Source organism: Cryptotermes secundus, unplaced genomic scaffold, assembly GCF_002891405.2.
Source record: "Cryptotermes secundus unplaced genomic scaffold, Csec_1.0 scaffold247, whole genome shotgun sequence".
Classification (NCBI taxonomy): Eukaryota; Metazoa; Arthropoda; class Insecta; order Blattodea; family Kalotermitidae; genus Cryptotermes; species Cryptotermes secundus.
The window spans coordinates 4,096,324-4,114,848 of record NW_019740656.1 but is presented as its reverse complement, the minus strand read 5'-3'; the positions used below and the strand labels follow the sequence as shown (position 1 = coordinate 4,114,848).

Genomic DNA, 18,525 nt, shown 5'->3' with positions numbered 1-18,525 from the left:
GCGAACTATACCGACCGAGCGATCGCCGCTTGTCGGCGAAGTTATTGCCAAATTTAGCGGATAGAGGGTGTCGCGTGGTCAGCGCAACGAATCTCGGTTTTCTAGACCGCAGCCGCTATTTTCATCAAATAGCTCCTCAATTAGCATCACGAGGCTGAGTGGACCCCGTTCCAGACACACTACTCCTCAGAAAATCTGGTGGCGCCGGGAATCGAACCCGGGACCTCTGGATCTGTAGCCAGGAACTCTGACCACAGAGGCGGTCTTTTAGCAAAACAGAAAGAATAAAACCAACCCGGAGCGCAGCAGCAGTATAACGGCAATGTTTGCACCAAATAACTCTGCTACTTTTTATTCAAAATTTTCCACGAGTATTTTTCTCCTGAGAGTTAGTTGTTATTCCCTAGGGATAAACTCATAAGAAGATCTGTTCCATCATATTCTTCTGTGTTTCCTGAAGGGTTTATTTCATATAGTACAGAAGACACGTGGAGAATATATCAGAAGGAAGCGCATACCTTCCACGAACACTACATTTAAATAAAAGGATAGCCATGACGTTTTCGGTAACAACGTGGATTTCAAGATTTCTTTTGACTGGATGAAATATCGGGATTTTGGCGGGAAATCCAGAAGACAAGAGACCAATAGGAAGACCAAAACGTAGGTGGGTGGACAATACTAACATTTATCTTAAATAGAATGTAACTGTATAGATTGGATTGATCTGGCTCAAGATAGGGACTAGTGGGGGTATATTGTGAACACGGTAATGAACCTTCGGGTCCCATAAAATGCTTGAAATTTCTTCAGTGGCTGCAGAATTGGAGGCGTTTCAAGAAGGGCTCAGCTCCATGAGTGAGGGAGTAAATGAGTGAGTGGTTGAAATACAAGAAAAATGGTTATTTTATTAATAGTCTTACTTGAAAATATTGGTCCTATGGATTTATACATGATATTCTGAAATATTTCCGCATTACTTTAGCAGCCATGGCTACTGTGCTCGGATGTATCGGTAAGAGTAGGGGGTAAAGGAGCCGTCTTTCACAAATATCCCTGTCTGTCATTCCCTCGGTTCATTAAAAATAACAATCTATGCGTATACAAAAGCTCACGTACCCAACATACGATAAGCCTGAAGATGGAGGCAATATATATCTCCGAAACATCAGCAACACTACCTTAATAGAGTAACAAAACAGGATGTTTCGCTAGTCTAAAGCAGTTTATGGACCATAAAATCAGTAAGTTTGTCGGTTGCTTGATTGGTTATGAAGAGTTATATCTTCTCGAATGTAATTTAGTGAAATTCAATCGACGTTTCGGAAGAGCCAGGCTTTGCTTGTTACCTGCTTCATGTTGGTTTCTTGCTTAGATCTTATTCGATCTTGATGATGGAGACAATATGTTCCTCCAAAACGTCGGTTGATTTTAAACGGACCACATGCCTTTATAGTAACAGTTGTAAGAACCTCAAATCTTTTGCAGTTGATCGGTTAGTACTTACACTGGCAGGAGAATAATAAACCAACACAAACCACAAAAATATTCAGTACATATCACAGTCGGCATAGCGATGGTCTATGGGCTGGACATCCGGGGTTCAAATCCCAGCAAGGAGATATATATTCTATTTTCGACGTTTTTCAGACCGTCTCTGTGGACCATCCAGCTCTCTAACCAGTGGGTACCTGGGGCTCTTCCTCGGGGAGTAAAGCGACCGGGGCGTGTGTCTTCATAGCATAGTGTTTAACTAATTAAGAACACCGATTAATTTACCTTTTTAGAGGACATTGAAATTCCAATAAGACTCGGCTTCATTTTACGATAGGCAATGCAGAAACTAACAAAAGACGGTTGCTGTCTGGAAACCCAGTTCTGAACACAACAAAAATTTATGTTTTTTTTCTTTCAGCCCTGCATTCAGGTACATGAGCAGGGATATTAAAGAGGAGGGGGGAGAAAGTATAATATAGAAGTAATGAAATTCTACAGTATAGCTATTTATGGCGCTCCAACCCGAACTTTTCAACAAAGGAGTGTGAGATTCCTGAATCGCCCACGGGAGGGTGTTCATGTCGCTGTTTTATTGCGTAACTTGCATTATTCATACGTCACACCCTGGCGGTTTGTTACTGTAGAGATGGTCGATAGTTCTCGCTGTTCCCACCAGCTACCGCCACAGTCGACCCCGGAAATGAGCATCAACTTCCTCCGGCCATAAATCACACACATAACTATGGGGTTTCCATAAAGGTGGGTTTAGAAGGCGGTGTATGTATATATGGACCCTTTTCCTGGCCATTTTCGTTGAAACTTGGGGCTTTTGTCACAACTGCGTGACACTAAAAAAGGAAAGAAGTTACAGAATACGAAATTTTAGTTCCTGACAATAATAAGATTATTGTCTTCTGGAATATGACACCAATACTTCGGAGGAAACTGTTGCCTCCATCCTCAGGTCAGGTTTTCTACCATGTATTTGCCTGCAGTTTTTCTAGTAACTTCAGTAACACACCCTCACCACCATCTGTGAGCCGATTTCCTAGAAAATGTGGAAACCTCGCCGTCTCACAACCCTATGGGCCTCCACGGCCTGTTACATGGGTAAAAAAAGTAAAGCTATTCCTGTAACAGGCCGTGGAGGCCCATAGGGTTGTGAGACGTCGAGGGTCCCACATTATCTAGACAATCAGTTCACAGATGGCGGTAAGTTTGTCAGCGCCGGCCGCGCTTTACTCACCAGGAAAATTATTTAATTAATTCCTGGTACTCATTTCTGTTAGAGGCTGAGTCGACCCCAGGGCCATAGTGCGGCTGGAAGGATTAGGTCAATTGAAGAAATCCAATTATCTCATGGGGACTTGAACCCGCTACCTTCCGGCTTGTATATGCATATAGTGTTGCACCGAAGATATTAATGAAGTATTTATATTAACTTAACACCAACAGAAATTACACATAAAATAAAATTTAAAAAAAATTCTGACAACTGAAGAATTTATGTAGCGATGCTGTGTCACTTGATTTCGATTTATTGGGGCCCCGATTCTAAGGGACTGAGTCTCACACTACTCCTCCAAGTAACTCATCAGAAGCCAGTAAAATGGGCCCCTTTGATGCCTAAATATTGAAATTCATTGTCATCTCACCCCTCCCTATAAGTAACTCTTCAGAAACTGATATAAAGGACCCTTTTGTTGTTCCAGGAGTAAGGGATTGAGTGTCACCCTACCCTTAAAACTAACTCATCAAAAGTCAGTACAGAGGGCCCCTTTGGGGCCTCAGTGTTGTGATTCATTGTTACCTCACCCCTACAACTAACTCCTCAGGAAATGTGAGAAATGTCCTTTTGGCGGTCTTGTTATTATCGTACTGAATACCGCCCAAATTTGACGTCTAAGAAGGACCTAACCAAAGAACTCACCTCCCAGCCGCAGCTCCGCGCTGCCCTGTGCACTCTCTCGGTCGTTACGCACGAAGCATTGGTACATTCCACGGTCAGAACGGGACACCCCGTTAACACGAAGCACTTGCTGGGACAACAGACGCACCCGGGCACTTGAGGGCGCCTCCCCCTCAGACATGGACAGCACCGGCTCGGAGTTGCGCAGCCACCACACGGACTCGATCGGGGAGCCCGCAACGGAGCAGTTAAACGTGGCAGCATCACCAGAATTCACAACCTATGAACAGGATATCAACAGCTGTAACCTTGTATTTGTGGACCCAGCTGATCTCCAGAATGTGACAAACCTCACCGCAAATTAGTTCCCAGAAGATGAGCTCAGTCGGTATAACGAGGGCTATGGGCTGGATGACCGAGGAATCAGGGTTCGATTGTCTGCAAGAACAAGAGATTTCTCTCTTATTCACAGCGTCCAATACCGGCTCTGAGCCCATTCAGTTTCCTATACGAAGTTTACAGGGGTTTTCGCTTGGGGCGTGAAGGTGACCAATCAGCTCCTTCTAGTGAAGAGGTCAACATTGAGGGGGGGCTATACCTCCACCCCCCGATATATATTAATGGCCAGGTGCTTAGAGAAAACGTAAACTATTATCGTTACAATCTTCATTATCCTTGTGTAATTAAACGAGACATCTAGTGAGACCGCGGTTCAGCTAACGAGATTAGTCACCGCCTTCTCACCTCGGGGCTCTGGGTTGAAACCCACGACAGGTCATGTGAGATTTATTGTAGACAGAGTGGCAATGTGGCAGGTTTTGTACGAGTACTCGGTTTCCCTTGCCAATTCTCATTCCACATGCTGGTGCATATTAATTAATTATACTAGGCTATTCTCGATACTGACAGCGTCGTTAAATAATGAATAAAAAAGTGTTCACTGTAGGAACTAATACTGTCACGTGGATGTGTGACTCTAGACGGGGTTTGGATAGATGACTCGATTTATTGGTCATTCCACTTGTAACAGCCACAGAATCGCCACAAATTGTTCTATATATTCAAATCTGTTAGATTACCAAGCTTGGAGAAAATTAGATAATTAGTGTATAATAACCTGAAATAACCAATCTGAACGGGATATTCCTGGCTGATCGAGCCTCTCTCAGCTCTCCAAGATCTCTGCTGCATGAGTTAGTGTTTGTTCCTACGCTATCAGAATAAATGTTGGTATTGCTCAGTGAGTCTTCTGGACAGCGTTTCCGTATGACCGCCTCTGTGGTCTAGTGGTTTCTGGCTACAGATCCAGGGGACCCAGATTTCCTGAGAAGTGGTGGGTATGGAACGGGGTCCACTCAGCCTCGCGAGGATAACTGAGGAGCTATTTCAAGGAAATGGGGGCTCCGGTGTAGAAAACCGAGATTAACGGCCGTGGGGATCCGTTGTGCTGACCACGTGACATCCTCTATCCGCTAAAGTTGGCACTAACTTCGACAAGCGGCGGTGGCTTGGTCGGTATAGTTTTCTGGTTGACTACAGGCCACGGAGTTTGTTTTTGTTTTGTTTTGTTTCCGTCTTATTGCTCGGACCGCTTTTAAGAGGAAGACCCTACGGCATAGGTGCGAGCTCGTATAGAGTCGAGTCTACTTAGGTTATGTAGACTTACCTGTAGCTGAGGCTGTACATGAACACTTAGTTGAGCCGTCACTGTTAGTTGAGTTTCAAGCCTCTGTTCGCCGAACTGGTTCGATACCCGGCAGACCCATCTGCCGGCATCCTCAGGACTCAGGTGACGGATATGAAGGACATCCTGAGACGGCGTCACACGCATTGATTGCGTAACAGGGCGCAACTGGCCCATCTGATCTCGAAACCATCTGTAGATGACAGGAAACAATCTTGAATCAAAATAACAAATAAACGCATCTTTGAAGGGGCCAGTTCCACTCTTCATTGCCAGTATTGCTGCTGTCTGGGGAAACCCCGTGCATTTTGATACGGCTTCTGACTTGAGTGAGCCAGGATATCGCAGCTACTTCCTACGGGTTGGAAAATCGAAGTGTTAGTGTTCAAGTCCCAGTGGGGGCAATACATTTTATTTCTCCGTGTCTTCCACACCGACTCTGGGGCCCATCCAACCTCTTATACAATGAGTATTGAGGGCTATTTCTCCGGGGATAAAGCGGCCGGGGCGTGAGACTGACCACTCATCTCCAACCAGTGCTGAGGTCAAGAAAACTTGGGTCTATGTATCCACTCCTCCATGAGCCCTCATGGCGTAGTGCTTAATTAGTTAAGCACAGGGACAGATTTACCTCTTACCTTACCTCCTGACTTATGAAGTAGCGGGGTAGTGGTTGTAACCGCAATGTGGTGGAGATCGTCATCCATCAAACATTCTATCAACCGACGTCAAAGTTTCGACACTAACAGCGCCATTAAATAAACAACTAACCAGCTTTAACGACTGACCAAATTGGGTTAACTTTATCCTTATGAAACTTGGAGGTTTCGAATCGCAACTTGACTCAACCCCAATATCCTCTGCTTCTATAAAGACAGGCTTTAAGCGGCAAGCATTTGCTTCGCCCTGCTCTGTATGCGCAGCCAAGGCGTGTCGGTGGTAGTTCTGGATGGGAGTTTAATCGAACCTGAAAGGAGACAGCGTAAAATAAACGAAGAGGAATAATTCTAGTTCCGCAAACCGTCTGCAGAGAGCAGTAGAATTCTTGAGTTGCATCATCGTCCAACATGGCTTCCAGCGCATTGTTGTTGGTCGGTTGGTTGTGGAAGAGGATTAATTAATTAATTCGTAGGGTGGGGTTGAGACTGAGTTCGCTTGTTATTTCGGCTACTACTGGGCCTATTGTAGCAGCCCCAGGTGATGATGATAGATGAATATGGAGTAGTTAGTAGAATAGCAAGTGGCAGGAGAAACCGATGTACTCGGAGAATACCCAACCCAATGTAATTTTATTCACCACAAATCCCACATGACCTTGCGTGGGTTGTGTATTAAACACTGAAAAGTTTTCCCTCGGATTTCATGAATTGATTTTTATTATTGTTATAGTTTATGAAGCATCACGTGGCTTGTAGTAACTGAGTTTGCTGCATATATCATCTTTTGAAAAGTAGAGCATAAAATTTATTATGTAATACATACAGAACGCCAAGGGCGGCAGCTGAGGGAGGGTGCCAAAGTGCGAAACTCTGTACTCTCCTGAATACAAGATACACTGCCTTGGTACTCCTTTTAAACACAAGCAAATGAAAATGAAAACCAACAAATCTCTATTATTCATAAAGTATTCTTTAAATTCGATAAATTTATTTAAACAATAGGATAATAAGTTCCTGAAAATGATTGAAAAATTAAAAAAAAAAAAATAGTACAGATTCTTGCCATGAGCCGGGATAGTCCAATCGGTATAAAAATTAGGTTTAGGGCTGTAAAAGACTTCTGTACTCTCGGCAACGTCTAGACTGGCTCCAAGGCCCACCCATAACCAAATTATATCGGGNNGGGGGGGGGGGGGTTCGCCAGGAAGTAAAGCGGTCTGGGAACGACGCTGAACACTCACTTGCATCTACGAATACATGAAGCTACATCAGCTCACACGCCTTTCAGGCGTAGATATTAATTTGTATGTTGACATTTCAGAATAAAGATGTTATTTATGAAATTTACCATTAACCAGAAAATCTAAATTTGGCTGTCCTTATCTCAAGCCACTTCGTCTTAAAGTTCATCTTCTCTACGAGCCAAAGTGGGGGCACGCTGTAGCGGTTGGTTGAGGCACTATGCTACACACCAGAAGGACGAGGGTTCGATTCCCAATGAGGTCATTGGATTTCTTCGATTGGCTAATACATTTCAGCCGCACTATGTCCCCGGGGTCGACTCAGCTTATAACAGAAGTGAGTATCAGGAAGCTTCCTGGGGGTAAAGGGAGGCCGGCGAGTAAGACTGACAACCTTATCGCCATCTGTGAGTCGATTGTCTAAAGAAAATGTGGGAACTTCGACGTCTCACAACAATATGGGCCTCCACGGCCTGTTACAGGGATAGATATCCCTTTTTTAGGATCAAAAGTACGTCATTCCTCGCGTAGACAATCTTACGGAAGACGAGTCCTCTGTCATTGTGGTTCAATTTCCTACCGGTGTGTGACGACTATATTGAAAATGAGTATAGTAAGTGCAATGATGACGTAACAGTCTACGTCACTGACTGACGGTGACGCAACCTCCTTCCATTTTATGAACGAATATATGAGTCTAACGTCTTCACTTTCGCAGCATCCATATAAAACGGGCAAATTGATTGCTGTATAAAGTGATGAACCCTGGAGAGCGACTAAAGAAGTCACCTATTACTTACTTATGGAGCTGAGCCCTTCTTGAGGAGAAGCCAAATCTGCAGCTACTCAAGAATTTCCCAGCATTTTGAAGAACCCGAAGGTTCATTACCGTGTTCACATGAATCCTGCACTGGTCTCGATCCTGAGCCACATCAATCCAATCCATACCATCCTATTTCTCTAAGATCCATTTTAATATTGTCCACCCTCCTACGCCTTGGTCTTCCCAGTGGTCTCTTTTCTTCTGGCTTTCCCACCAATATCCTCTATGCATTTCTCGTCTCCCCACTTCGTGGTACACGCTCTGCCCACCTCACCCTCCTTGACTTGATCATTCTAATTATACTTGGAGAAGACAAACGACCTAGGCTAAAGAAAATGGATATGAAATTCGGTACTTGGAACGTCAGAAAAAAGTTACATAATTTTTATAGAATATTTAATGTCCGTACAATTCTGTTACGGTATATTAATATCAAGACCAACATTATACCTTTGCAGTATATAATATTTCCTAATTTTACGTTTGCATTAGGCACAGACAACGCTGGGTATATCATCAAATTCTTTTGCGTATAATATGTGCTGACTCCTCTGTTTTATTTCAGGTGGCAAGAAGTAAAGCGTTATTCTATTTTACGAACCAGAATTCGGAAGCTTGGTACCAAGATATATCTGCAATCTTCACGGCGCGTCTATCTCTGCATTGTCAATTGTTTCCTCCCGTTAGTATTGACGTCTCAATTTTCTGTCTCCCCCTGACAGTGTCAGTGTAGCTTTAAGTGACCTATATACCATTATCGGCACTCTGAGGGTGTTGCCGAAACTTATGTACCTGAACCACTTGACTTCACGGGATGAGGCATATGCTGCAGTCAGGAAGTCTATTCTGTAGTATTGATGAACTCACTGTATTGCGTCTAAAGCATCGTTGGAAGTACGTCACTGCATGAGTAGGCAACCTTACAGAATGAAAACTACCCGTGTGTTTAAGGAGATCTCTAGTATGGAGATTTTGGTTCCTATTTTATGTTGAAAATAAAATTAGGAACTTTCTAATGGTGAGTACCAGGAATCTCTCTGGCCGTAAAGGCCGACCGGCGCGTAAGACTAACAACCTCACTGCCATCTATGAGGCGACTGTATAGAAAATGTGGGAGCCTCGACGTCTGACAAACCTATGAGCCAGCATGGCCTGCTACAGGCACGGATATACCTGTACCTTACTTTCTAATGATGACGTAACAACCTACGTCACATTATGTAATAATGACGCAAAGTGAAAGATGTTTCGGCCGCAGTTAAATTTATGGAACAGAGCACTCCACATTCGTGAAGCATTCACGTCATATAAAATTTATTGTAAGTAAAAAATGTTGACTTAATATGTTCGGTAACCGGGACAGCTCACTCGTTAGAGTCATTAGGCTACAAAATGGGCAACCGAGGAATTGGGGTTCGATTTCGGGAAGAGATATGAAATTATTCTCATCTCCAAAGCGACAAGTCCGACTCTGGGACACATCGAATCTACAGGTAATTCTTAGACATTTGCCTGGAACGCCCAAGAAACCAATGGAACGTCAAATATTATTGTGATCGTGGGTCGAACCCGGTAACTCCCCAGCATATATCAGAAACATTTTTATACTTAATTTTTTAATCTCTCAATTTCACATTAGATCATTGGCCCAACCTAGCATACGGTTTACTAGTCAAAGTGTATATTGGTTCGTTCTTTTGAGTTAAGGCGGTCGGCGAGTGAACCTAACTACTGACACGTGTCATTAACGTTTAATCGATGTACAGGAAATATAACGAAAAAAGTTATAAATAACAAAAGAAGAACATAACCAAGGAACCGGCCACAGGATATCAAAGTAGGTAAGCATATAAACAAAAAAGTTAACAAAAAATACAGAACAAAACCATTCCCCTACAGCATGTTCTCAATTTTTCAGATTAAAACCGCCCAAGCAAGATAGCGCGCGCCTATCGGTATCAACAGCGTAGAAACTCCTCTATCTGCGAAGTAGCTCATTCGGTGGAAACACACAAGTGACCACTGATAACACGGTACATCCAATATATGCTCACATAATTATAAAAATAAAAAAGAAAATTTTAAACTTACCGCATACTTTCCATTCCACCTTACCTAATTCTACATATAAAAACCCTCAGTATATATTAAACGAAACAATTTTAATGAAAACTAATAAACAATAATTACTTTATGAAATTTCACTAATTACTGGTTTACTTACTTACTCATGGAGCTGAGTCCTTCTTGAGGAGCCGCCAATTCTGCAGCTACTCAAGAATTTCCCAGCATTTTATGGAACCCGGAGGTTCATTACCGTCTTCACAAGAGCCCTCTACTGGTCCCTATCCTGAGTCAGATCAGTCCAATCCATACCATCCCATCTTATCTCTCTAGACTAATTATCGATACATATGTTAATATATTTAAACACTGTAACACATGCCGGTCACGGTAGCGAGCGGTCAAAAGCATGCTCTGTCTACGCCAGCTCGGAACCCGGTACCGTAGGCACGAATCCCACTTAGAGCATGGATGTTCAGTGTTTGTGTACAGGTAGAGGCCTTGCGACGAGCTGATCACCCGCCCAAGGAGTCCTACCGAATGTGTAAGATCTAGAAAAACCGAAGTGAACGGAGAAGTTCATGGAGGTAGGCCTAGGCCCATTGGGGCTGTAGTGCCAAGGAAAGAAAAACTATATATATATGGTTTATATTTTACATGGTAGGACCAGTAGCAACGGATCAGTTGAGTAAGCAGGTCATAAACGAACAGCTACACATTTTATTATTTATAAAACTTCTGATGACGGTCCAAACTACCGAAACATTTCAATAAACATAAATTATTGAAAATAAAAAGTTCTGATTTACGTTTATATCCAAATATTATGGGTCTATTAAATTCCTCATGTCTGTCTGTCTGTCTCTCTCTCTGTCCGCGTAATAACTAAAATGATTTTCATGGAATCTTCTATTGCAAAGTTTCATTAAAACTAGCGGAAAAATTCACAAAGTATGTGTATGTTAACCTCAGATAGGAATAACCGACAATTTTCAACCGGGCTTTCCATGCATTTCTGTGCGTGCCTCGAGCGAACTCGCTAAATGATTACTGATAAGAAAATTTATTCTGAAAACAAAAATGTTGTGCAAAGAATGTAGCACACATTATGTGTCCAATATCTGGGCGGTTCTTATAAATTTTCGGGACAAATTGACTAGATTTTATACTATGACAGGCACATTATTACAATTCTACGGAAACGCGTGACTTACAGCAATTTAGGGGGAGATGTAACAGCCTAGTTACCTTCGGAAAGGCCGTTTCATAGATCAGGTGGCTAGTGGCTGCCTTCCCTGAGCTGCGGCCCGGGTTAGGTGATGTGGGATTTATGGTAGACAAAGTGGCATTGAGGCACGGTTTTCCCTGCCAATTTTCATTCCACCGATTGCTCCACAATCATCAACATCATCATCTATTATTGGCCGATACACCATGTGGACACAGTCTCATCCCATGGGATAAAAAATATTTTTGGAAAAAGATTTGGGTCCAAACAATGAGTTTTTTATGCTGTATCTTCTCCGGTGTAGAAAACCGAGATTAACGGCCGTGGGGATCCGTTGCGCTGACCATGTGACACTCTCTCTCTACTAAAGTTGGAACTAACTTCACCGACAAGCGGCGGTCGCTCGGTCGGTATTGTTCGCTTGGGGGCTAAAGGCCACGGAGTTTGTTTTTGTCTGTATCTCCTCCTATATCAAGTTCCTTGTTATTGATTTTGATCTATTTGTCGCACTATCTCAGATTTCATACGAAGCAAATGAGCGAGAATTGTTAGGCAATTTTAAGTTCTGACTTCCCTGTCAGAGTGGTTACTCTTGTTGTTCTTGTTGTTGTTGTTGTTGTTGTTGTTATTATTAGAGAGGGTAGGTTTCCCCATGCACTTAGACCAGATATTGGTCCATTGTGCGTCACCCTGTGATATTCTACCAGTCTTTATTCCTTACCGGTACTGGTGTGTGCCATCAGTCCCGACTCAGCCAGCGAGTTCCGCCTCTACTGGCTCAGCGGTATCTCGATGCTTCCCCCATCTACCAGAGGTGTTAGAGACCACTGTTGGGCGGGAAATGCCCTTGAATTTGGCTGAGAGGTCCCCTTGGGACATGAGGTTCTTTTACGTGCCGTAAAGCTACGACACGGGACCCACGGTTTAAAATCCCTCCCGGAGGACTTGTTCCCTGAATTTTTCCGCCCTTAAAAATTCCACGACCTCCGCCGGGTTTGAACCCGCGTACCTTGAGTCACGAGCTGGGAACGTTACCCCTAGACTGTGGTTACTCTTACTATTGTTCCAGTTCTGTTACGGTAAAGGAGATGAACATGACATTGCTCCTGAATCTTGTCACGTAGGTTACATGCTGAAATACGACTTGTGAGGACACCGAGAACTTGCTACAGCCTAGAAGAGTTTTACAGGTGCGTGTTATTGTAATGTAAATATTGCGTGCTTATGTAAAGCAAAGATACAGACTTAGATGGACCTACATATATAAAGTCCATTATGTATTCTTACAAAACTAATTCCCAGGTTTCTTTCACTTGTTACTTTGTAGATTCGGTTTTTTTCTTTCCTGAAAGATAGGCTTATGCATCCCATTCCAATTGGGGAGCACTGTAAGCACAACAATTGGAGCACGGATAAATGCAGCCACAGTTCTGAAGTAGTGGCACTAAGTAGGTACAACGCCGCGCCATAGCCCAAGCGGTTAGTCGCTGGCTTCCAACCGCAGCGGCCCGGGATCGATCCCGGGTCTGGTCAAGTGGGATTTGTAGTGGACAAAGTGGCGCTGGGACAGGTTTTCTCCGAGTACTTCGGTTTCCCCTGCCAATCTTCATTCCACCAATTGCTCCACAATCACCCTCACCTATCATCTGGGGCAGGTACGATAGGCCAGAAGTGACCGCGGTACAAGGGACTTAATCCCACCCCACTAGCAATAAAAAAATAGTTGGAGTGTGTTATAGAAGAGTTCAAATTATTTAATTATTTTTTTGTTTTCCTTTCCGTTGCTCCACTTTCTCGAATCGTTGACGTATACTATAGGTCAGCTTCGCAACTGCTGCAAAACGTAAGTGAATCATATTATTAAACGTGGAATCACAGGCTTCAAATCACTGCGAAGCATGCAACATGACACGGCACGCAACTTCACTGTCACGCAACGTCTCCATATTGACAAACTTTCTCCACCGCAACTGTCCATTTACCGTTTATATCTGTACTGTAAGCAAATACAAGTTTCGAGCTGAGATTCCAGCAACGGTGACTATCATGAGCCCGACGTTTCGGAGGAACATATCGCCTCTATCCTTAGGCTCGAAAGAGTAAGATATGCAAGAAACCAGCAGAAGCAGGCGAGAAGCTGAGCTGGAGGTGATATGTTCGACCGAAACGTCGGGATCTCTACACGGTTCTACATGTCATAGAAAGAAACTTATTTACTTAAACGCTGCTTCTGTTGGGGATAGCTCAGCTTAAATAGTGACTAGGCTCAAGATAACGAGCAAGTTTCCTTTTACTTACTGTCAATCAGTAGCTGAGATTTTATAGCATTCAATAACTGAATAATAAATAATGAATTGGAAGAAAAATGGGAGGAATTGGCCGTGGGCTACTTTAAATTACCATTCCAGAATGTGCCTCGAGGAACTGTGGAAAATCACGAATAGAGGAATAACCAGGGTCCAACCAGCCAAGAAACGAACCGGGATACTTCCGATTACAAATTAAAAACCGCACCGCTTGTGCCACGCTGCTCTGTATCATGGTGACCATAGCGTTGACATAGCTGAAAACTAGTCCATTTTATTATTAGTGCAACATCCGTTGACAATTATTATTTTCTATATAAGATTTCGTATTAAGATGCGTTGCTTGTGTTCCTTCATAGCCCATCATGATATGGAATGAAACGTCAAGGTCGACGTTTAACGCAATCTCCCACGAATAACACCACAAACAACTAATTGTAAACCATCTACTACGCTTCATATATTCACATAAAATATTATCAGTACTCACAAAATAGACACGACACTTTGAAGCGAAAGTACTGCTCCCTTGTTACTTACTTTCACGAAACAATTCGTTGCTCTGGTAACCTTAAATTGTGCAAAGAGAATGGTAAATATCATGCTTTAAAATATACAAGGATATCAGTTCAAGGAGATTATTGAGGTTTATTTAATTTTGGGGCCCTTTTCTTTGAGGTAGGGGAAGGAAATTTGCCTTCATGGCTAGAAACTGCTGCTTCCCCTTGCCCTATCAGCATAGCCCCATCACTTCAGCTTGTTTCTGTCTCGAAAACTTCGATATGGATCAGTTTGGTTTCATGAATTTATATACATTTTTTCAATGTCTATTGCAGCTCGTATATAACTACACTATTTGAATGCCCACAAATTCATTAACGTGAATGTAGCGAGTTATTATACCGAACTAAGTTTACGAACAAAATGTCGTGCTGAACTACATAAACGGCTTCTGCTTCCCATTTAATTAGACAGCGTTACATTTCGGCATTCTTCAACCCCTCCGCCCCCCTTCCCCTTCGATCTTACTCCATGTAACATCTCATCCCTCCTTTGATCTTCCATACATTAAGATATTTACTCTTTATGTCTATATTTTTTCCCCATCTGCCATTATTACGAATTCCGTCTCAAACTTTGGCTCCAACTTTTTCAAAACGGTACTCTCGTTAATTTTTCTATACGTATTTCCTTTTTTAATAATGAAACTTTCGTGCGTTTCTGTGTGTCTACCTTACTGAACACAAGTGGGATATTTTCCTAATGCAAATTTATATGTTTATTAGTACACAAGCCACTACTGACAGCGTCCTTAAATAAATAATAAAAAAAAGCAATTACTTTATCTGCTTAGGGCCTTAATATTTCCTAAATATTTTGTTGTCACAAGAAAGAAGAATTTGCGACTCATACTCAAAATAGAATACTAATCTTAATATTATGCATCCTGTTGGTCCGTGTAGGTAAACATTTGTCTGATAAATTTCCTATCCAAATGTTCTAAAACAAGGAGATGCTTTATCGCCACTCCTTTTCAACCTTGCTTTAGAATATGCCATTAGGAAGGTCCAGGGAAACCAGGTGGGACGGAAATTAAACGGGAGACATCAGCTGTTGGCCTATGCCTATGATGTGAATCTACTGGGTGATAATGTAGATACCATAAAGAAAAACACATAAACTTTAATTGACACAAGTAAAGAGGTAAAGTAAGAAGTAAACATTGAGAAAACTATATGTTGCTGTCTCGTCACCAAAATGCAGGGCAAAATCATGACATAAAGATAGGAAACAGATGTTTTGAAAATGTGGCACAATTCATATATTTGGGAACAATGATAACAGATCGAAACCTGATTCAGGAGGAAATTAAGAGGCGATTGAACTCGGGTAATGCTTGCTACCATTCAGTCCAGAACCTTCTGGTCTTCTGGTCTGTTGTACAAAAACATAAAAATTAGAATATACAAAACTATAATTTTGCCTGTTGTTCTGTATGGGTGTGAAACTTGGTCTCTGACATTAAGGGAGGAACATAGACTGAGGGTGTTTGAGAACAGGGTGTTGAGGAGAATATTTGGACCGAAGAGGGATGAAGTGACAGGAGGTTGGAGAAAACTGCATAATGAGGAGCTTCATAACTTGTACTCTTCTCCAAGTATAATTAGAATGATCAAGTCAAGGAGGATAAGGTGGTCAGGGCATGTAGCACGAATGAGGGAGACGAGGAATGCATATAGGATATTGGTGGGAAAGCCAGAAGGAAAGAGACCACTGGGAAGACCAAGGCGGAGGTGGGTGGACAATATTAAGATGGATCTTAGAGAGATAGGATAGGATGGTATGGATTGGATTGATCTGACTCAGGATAGTGACTAGTGGAGGGCTCGTGTGAACACGGTAATGAACTTTCAGGTTCCATAAAATGCTGGGAAATTCTTGAGTAGCTGCAGAATTTGGGGCTCCTCCAGAAGGGCTCAGCTCCGTGAGTAAGTAAGTAATGCATCCTGTTGTGTGTTATAATAAAGGTATATAAATATATATAAACGTATGCAGTCTACACAATATTCTGTATCATTGTATGCCTGATGATGACTCAGTATAAGAGTCGAAACATGTAGCGTCAACAAAAAGAAATGTTTTTACAATAGTGTCTATTTTGTTTTTAAATACAGAATATTGTTGTGTAGACTTCATACTTTTATATACATTTATATACCTTGTAAAATACTGAGTTTAATAACCATACAAAACAACTCATAGAATGGATTCTAAAGGGTGGTGGTAGATACTGCATGTCTTCAAAAATTTCTCACCCATTTCTTTGGATGGGTGCTCATGCACTTGGTTTTGTTGGTTAGGTTTGTAACACAAATTTCTAACTCGTCCTCTATCCTAGTTCCACGCATGTTCGTGCTTTTTCACTAATTATATTGTGTATTTTCTTGATATCTCTCGCCGAATTAGCCTGGTCCCAGGTGATTAAATATATATAGTTAATCTGACAGTGACTGAGGTTAGCTCGTTCTAAGGGACCCAACTGAGTAGGTAAAATTTAAAAATTCGCTTAGTGGGGGGTGGAGTCCAACTGGGTCCACTCGGCACGGCCGCCACTGATTGGCCTATTGTAGCCTGCCCCGGGTGCTTATGATGATGGAGAATTTGGTGGAATGAAGATTGGCAGGGGAAAACGAAGTACTCGGAGAAAACCCGCCCCAGCGCCACTTTCTCCACCACAAATCCCACTTGACCAGACCCGGGATCGAACCCGGGCCATCGCGGTGGGTAGCCAGCGTCTAAACTGAGTAGGTATCCTCTCCCCCTCTCTCTTGAGGACGAAAACAGATCCAGTTTCCGAAACGTCGTGTTTTATATGTTCTAGAATACCGGACATTGGAAGTAGTACAAAAAGCCAGTAATTCTGTGTGAACTCATGCAGTCTTCTAACAAATAAACAAAACTGAATTCCGGTGATTTAGTTCGAATCCATTTTAAATTTTGCGATCAATCTCTCTTTCTCGCTCATTCACAGTGGTAAAATAAAATTTCTACTGTCAACTTCAAAGGCACACCACAAACATTCACCGCTACAAACTCTGGTCGCGCTTCAAGGTCAGTGTTATTGTACTGAAATTCAATTCACTCAAAGCCACGCCTGCCTCTCTTGCTGGCCTCTCTGAATTCACCGAGTCTATGTAACTATATTTCCAATGATTATTTTTTTTTTCCATCATGACGAACCTGTTCCAGAAAACACATGACGAAGGTTAACTTCTAAAGAACATATTTCACACATGTCCATCAACTGTCTGGTGCCCTTTAAAACTTGAACGATCCTATAATTTAGTAAAAGGTAAAGTTGCCCTTGAGCTTAAATAATTAAGCAGTACGGCAGGAGGACACGTAGGGGAGTGGATACATATATCCATTTTTGTTGACCTTGGCATTAGTTTAAGGTGAGTTGTCAGCTTCACTCCCCGGCCAATTTACCCTCGGGAAAGATCCCCAGTTACCCATTGGATATGAGAGAGGGTGGACCCCAGAGCCCGTCTGGACTACGTGGAGAAAAGAAAATTCTTAAGGCGCGTCCTCATAACTCGTGCTCGTGTTCGTGTGACGCGCTATGCTCCCGAGTAATGTGGACGATATGACAGTCACGAGACAAGCAAATTTTAAATTTCTAATTTAAAAACTATACACAATAAATTAAAATACAACTACAGCCTATACACATTACTAGTAAATATACGGATCCTCACGCGCCGAAGCCTGGCGAGCAACTGAAGTAGTGTGGACGAAGATTTACGAGCAGAAGTAAAAGCCAGACGAGTCTCCCGACGAGCACTAGCACGAATAATGTGGACGCGCTTTTACCCCTACCGGGTCTCGAACTCTGAGTCCAGCTCGTAGCCAGTCTCTATACAGACTGAGCTACTCCGGCTCTTCGAAAAGTACAGTTACAGAAGAAATTTCATATGATTTTAATTCCTGTCACTCAGAGGTCGTTCTATTAATCATATGCTATGCATTCTAATCATAATTCATTTGCAGTGTCTGTGGAGTTCGTGAAAACAGATGAGAAATGGGCATCAAGAAAAGCTGAAAGCGTAGTTCACAACGCAGCGCCCAATGTCCACTGTGTCTTAACGTACTTCTGTTACAATGAAGAGTGGTGTCGTGTGCACCGGGCTTCTGACTCAGTATGAAGTAATTTCGTTGTTGCCCGTCACCGAAGTTTTGTTTATATGTAATCCATAGACATTCCGAATAGAGTATAGTCTCTAAGCCGTTGCATGAATATCTCAACATTGATTATCATTTTTTTCCCTTGGCACTACAGCCCCAGTTGGCCTAGGCCTACATCCATGAACTTCTCCGTTCACTTGATCATGATTATCTACTCAAATTGTAATTATAAATTACAGCTACTTAATTAATAACTAATCCCACTATTCGACGCTATAGAATAGGATAGAATGTAAATCATGAACACATAATTGATATTGAAGTTAATTATGAAATTATATGCAATACAGAGAAGAAATTTTTTAGCATTTGTATAACCATAGGAGCATAATTTTTTTATTTTTAAGGGTTTTAGAACCCTGTGGAGC

At 42.3% G+C, this 18,525-nt stretch overlaps 1 protein-coding gene across 7 annotated transcripts in view; it reads right to left on the bottom strand.

Annotated features, from left to right (window-relative positions):
• Positions 1–18,525, bottom strand: part of LOC111872391 (Down syndrome cell adhesion molecule-like protein Dscam2) — a 398,391-nt gene that overhangs the window by 48,247 nt on the left and 331,619 nt on the right. For all 7 annotated transcript variants that reach the window (XM_033754685.1, XM_033754683.1, XM_033754684.1 and 4 more), the window contains 2 exons: positions 5,073–5,283; positions 3,428–3,686 (listed from right to left, as the gene is read on the bottom strand). In XM_033754685.1, coding sequence (XP_033610576.1) covers positions 3,428–3,686; positions 5,073–5,283 — 470 coding nt within the window. The remainder of the gene's footprint in view (positions 1–3,427; positions 3,687–5,072; positions 5,284–18,525) is intronic.